This window comes from Salvelinus alpinus, chromosome 8 (genome assembly GCF_045679555.1).
Source record: "Salvelinus alpinus chromosome 8, SLU_Salpinus.1, whole genome shotgun sequence".
NCBI classification, from domain to species: Eukaryota; Metazoa; Chordata; class Actinopteri; order Salmoniformes; family Salmonidae; genus Salvelinus; species Salvelinus alpinus.
Genome location: NC_092093.1, coordinates 57,258,825 through 57,263,311, shown reverse-complemented (window position 1 = coordinate 57,263,311; position 4,487 = coordinate 57,258,825). Strand labels below are relative to the sequence as shown.

General features: G+C 49.8%; 1 protein-coding gene across 1 annotated transcript; it reads right to left on the bottom strand.

The window, feature by feature from the left end:
- Nucleotides 1-1,640: 1,640 nt before the first annotated feature.
- Nucleotides 1,641-2,605, bottom strand: LOC139582313 (uncharacterized). The gene is made up of 2 exons (XM_071412307.1): nt 2,503-2,605; nt 1,641-2,281 (listed from the first exon to the last, which is right to left on the bottom strand). The coding sequence occupies exons 1-2, from the start codon at nt 2,603-2,605 to the stop codon at nt 1,641-1,643; spliced, it is 744 nt and encodes a 247-aa protein (XP_071268408.1).
- Nucleotides 2,606-4,487: the final 1,882 nt, after the last annotated feature.

The following is a 4,487-nucleotide window of genomic DNA, read 5'->3' as shown; positions in this document are numbered from 1 at the left end:
CTGCATAATATTCAAATCTTCTCAATGTGCCCCAGCTGCAAGCAATCACCCGCTCTGAGGGGGAACATGGAAGCTAGAGAGGGACTTCTGTGGGAATGCTGGGGAGCGAGTGTCTGGGACTCTGCGAGGAGAGCCATCACCTCTACCGACACATGGAGCTCCAGACTGTAGCCAGCCGCACTGCAGTCCTGCAGCCTCACACCCTGCTGATGAGGGTCTAATTGGTACAGTGGGTTATTGATGCCAGCCCTGGTTATGGTGGGGAGACGAAGGAACAGTGGGGCCCATATGTGTCCGTGTGGGGGGCTCCAGTGGTTCATTTCACTGCTTGGTGTTCAGGCCTGCTTCACTCACTCAGGCTCGGAATGAGGCTAAAGTCAAGATTCTCTCAAGTCAGGATTCTCTCAAGTTAGGATTCTCTGTCACCTTACTTGACATATAAATGGAAAGTTGTCTTTGGAGACAGTGTTCAAAGATTGCTTTCCATTGTAGATACCTTGGTTGTTTGTGGTGTGTGTTCAGCCAGAACGGCCTTGAGCTTGGAGATTGAGAGGTCACTCTTCATTCTTCTTATAAGGGTCTTTTGACAGTGTTTGTTTGTAAACATGGCCGTGTCCTCAACTGCCTGCCACAAAAAGGAAAATGAAGGCTAATTTAATTTTGGAGCATCCAATTATCCTGTTTAAAGTTGCAGCCACCAGTAGCCTCATAGTGGAATTAAGACAAGGTTTTTTGTTCCCCTTTGGCTTTGACTTGCCTGTGATTTCAAGGCGAAACTCGCTCTTAGGTTTGTTACTGATGTTATTGTGCAGGAAATTGTCATTAGTCAGTGGAACAGATAATGTAGAACCGTCATGGCTTGCCTTTGCTCGGCATCGAAACACAACAATGAATTAATCAAATTAAAATGGCTTGTTATGCGATTTTGTTTTAATTTCCAAAACCAAGCCCCCTATTTAGTGGTTGACAAAACCAGAAAAAGACAAGTCACAGTTTAGGGGCTCAGTAACAGTGTTATATTATTGAAGAATGATCAATCCTTTAAGCTAATTTGGATAACTTGGGGACCATAAAGTAAGCTATCAGAATGTTGTGTATTTTAAGCTCCGACCCCCCTCCAACAACCATTTTGTTTCCAGTGTTGATCGCCTGCCATTTAAGACATTAAATCCCGCAAATGAATATAAATCTACAAAAGCTATTACTGATTTCCGCCCGTGTTAGACACACAGTTATCAGACCTTCGACTGAGGGCCCAGAAAAATCGCCACAGCAGCTTCTGCTACAGTTGTTGTGTTGCTTAGTGACGGGTTCTCCGTGTGGCCGGGCCTGTGTATGTTGACTAGACTTAGTGTCAACCGGGAGGCACTGTGTCTTTAACTGGAGAGCCTCCTCTCCCTCCATGGAGGAGCCAGGCAGTTTAAGCAAGTGCCATATGCCCTGACTAAACCTAGCGGCGGCCCCAGAGCATGGGGAGCTGTTCTGTTTTGTCATTAGCCCCTCGCACGGCGGAGGTGGAAACTCATTTAGCCCCATGCTGGACCTTTATTATGATAGACTTGTATCAGATGGCATCTCTGGCCGTGCACTGACTCCTGGCTAACAGAGGAAAGCTGTGGCTCTCCGGCTCTCTCCTTCTTCTAGCCCCAGCTAGGGTACATTGAGCTGCTCCTCTCTCCTCTGGCAGATGCTGCAGCATGCTGGATGAAAAGACCACCATGGTGGCTGGGGCTGGAGCTGGAGTTGGGGCTGGAGCTGGAGTTGGGGCTGTAGCTGGTTTTGGGGCTGGAGCTGGAGTTGAGGCTGGAGCTGGAGTTGAGGCTGGAGCTGGAGTTGGGGCTGAAGCTGGAGCTGGGGCTGGAGCTGGAGTTGAGGCTGGAGCTGGAGTTGAGGCTGGAGCTGGAGTTGGGGCTGAAGCTGGAGCTGGGCATGGGGATGGAGTTGGGGCTGGAGCTGGTTTTGGGGCTGGAGATGGAGTTGGGGCTGGAGCTGGAGTTGGGGCTGGAGCTGGAGTTGGGGCTGGAGCTGGTTTTGGGGCTGGAGCTGGAGTTGAGGCTGGAGCTGGAGTTGAGGCTGGAGCTGGAGTTGGGGCTGAAGCTGGAGTTGGGGCTGGAGCTGGAGTTGGGGCTGGAGCTGGAGTTGGGGCTGGAGCTGGTTTTGGGGCTGGAGCTGGAGTTGGGGCTGGAGCTGGCTGGTTTTGGGGCTGGAGCTGGAGTTGGGGCTGGAGCTGGAGTTGGGGGTGGAGCTGGTTTTGGGGCTGGAGCTGGAGTTGGGGCTGGAGCTGGAGTTGGGGGTGGAGCTGGTTTTGGGGCTGGAGCTGGAGTTGGGGCTGGAGCTGGAGTTGGGGCTGGAGCTGGAGTTGGGGCTGGAGCTGGTTTTGGGGCTGGAGCTGGAGTTGGGGCTGGAGCTGGAGTTGGGGCTGGAGCTGGAGTTGGGGCTGGAGCTGGCTGGTTTTGGGGCTGGAGCTGGAGTTGGGGCTGGAGCTGGAGTTGGGGCTGGAGCTGGTTTTGGGGCTGGAGCTGGAGTTGGGGCTGGAGCTGGTTTTGGGGCTGGAGCTGGAGTTGAGGCTGGAGCTGGAGTTGGGGCTGAAGCTGGAGCTGGGCATGGGGATGGAGCTGGGGATGGAGCTGGGGACGGAGCTGGAGCTGCCCCACCACCTCTCTCCATCTCTCCATCTCTCCTCTACTCCTCCTTTTCTTAATCCTCCACCACCTCTTCTACACACACACACACACACACACACATACACATACACACACATAAACACACACACACGCACACACACAAACACACACACACACACGCACACACACACGCATACACACGCATACACACACGCACATGCACATGCATACACGGACACCAGCATGTACACACCGACGGAAAACAGAAAGATTTGAGATTCAAACGAAACAAATGTTTCCCTGTTTTACCTCGTGTCTGTAATGAAACTCAGAGAGCCCAGGGAGTCAATATAGTCCACAACAAACGCAGGGTGACTTGTCATTTCTCAGCTCTTAGGCTTTTATGAAAACATGCCTTTCTCCTCCTCAGAAGGGGGGAACGAATTGGTCTCTTCATTTCAATTTTTTTTACATCCAAAATCCCCCAAATGCACACATTCCTGAATATACACAGAGAAGAGTGTGTGTCTGACTGTGACAAACCAAACATATACTGTAATATCTCCTTCTCCGAACCGATAAGGACGGAATACCGTGGGGTGTATTAGCAGTCTTGAAGAACAGACGTGTTGAATGCTTTTTCCTCCCTGTTACAAAACCCTCACATCAATACGGCCTTTAAGCGCCGTGATCTATTACCAATCCTTTACACCACGACATAGAGAGGCAGGAAACACGTTGAATACGAGGAGAGTCCTAGCACTCCAGGATGCTGCCTCGATACCGTATATCAGCTTCTGCTATTTGATTTCTGGCTTTTAATAACTGGGTTAGCCTACTTTAGTGTGAATACAAATTCAATTGCCTCCGCGGCTGTTTTATTTGCCATGTATGCACGCTTCTCTCACTCTCACTCTCACTCCTTCAATAGACTACCACACACAACCACATAGAAACAATTTCCCTCTATGGAGTACACACAAACCTTCAAATTAAACTGAAGTGCCATTACACGTCCACAAAAGGCGATGGGGGGATTTGAATTCTTTCACTGCTGAGAAAAAAAATCTCTGTACTTTCTTTTTTCTCTTCTCCCTCCTCTCTCTTCTTTTTTTATTTTATTTTTTTACTTTAATTTATTTGCACCAAAGAAAACAAGGGATAGACAACAATACAGATCAATTAAAATTAAAAATAAGAACAGTGTGCTGGTGTGGTTGGAAGCCCGAGGGCTTATGTGAAAACTTTCTCTCTCTCTCTCTCTCTCTCTCTCTCTCTCTCTCTCTCTCTCTCTCTCTCTCTCTCTCTCTCTCTCTCTCTCTCTCTCTCTCTCTCTCTCTCTCTCTCTCTCTCTCTCGCTCTCTCTCTCGCTCTCTCTCTCGCTCTCTCTCTCTCTCTCTCTCTCTCTCTCTCTCTCTCTCTCTCTCTCTCTCTCTCTCTCTCTCTCTGCACACTCCACGGTGTAATGTTTTACACATCCTACTTCCAGTATAGTGACGGTTTGTAATAGAGATGGCCTTACTTTTAGCTCTGGTCTGTATTTCAGAGCCTGTGGTTCTGGCTCAGTGGGGTAATGTATTTCAGAGCCTGTGGGCCTGGCTCAGTGGGGTAATGTATTTCAGGACCTGTGGACCTGGCTCATTGGACTCACGTATTTCAGGGCCTGTGTGCCTGACTCAATGGAGTCATGTATTTCAGGGCCTGTGTGCCTGGCTCATTGGACTCATGTATTTCAGGGCCCGTGTGCCTGACTCAACGGGGTAATGGTATTCTTGGACAGGGGGGAGAAGAGAAGAGGAGAGCTAGAGAGGAAAGGGGCTCCTCCTAAACAAAGCCATATGAGGGACTCAGGAAGTCTTTCAG

Excerpts from the sequence above, each read along its gene's own strand:
- LOC139582313 (XM_071412307.1), bottom strand. The coding sequence starts at position 2,605 with ATGCCCAGCTCCAGCTTCAGCCCCAACTCCAGCTCCAGCCTCAACTCC. Across the intron at positions 2,282-2,502 it reads CAGCTCCAGCCCCAAAACCA|CTCCAGCCCCAACTCCAGCT; the intron begins GCTCCAGCCCCA and ends CCCCAACTCCAG.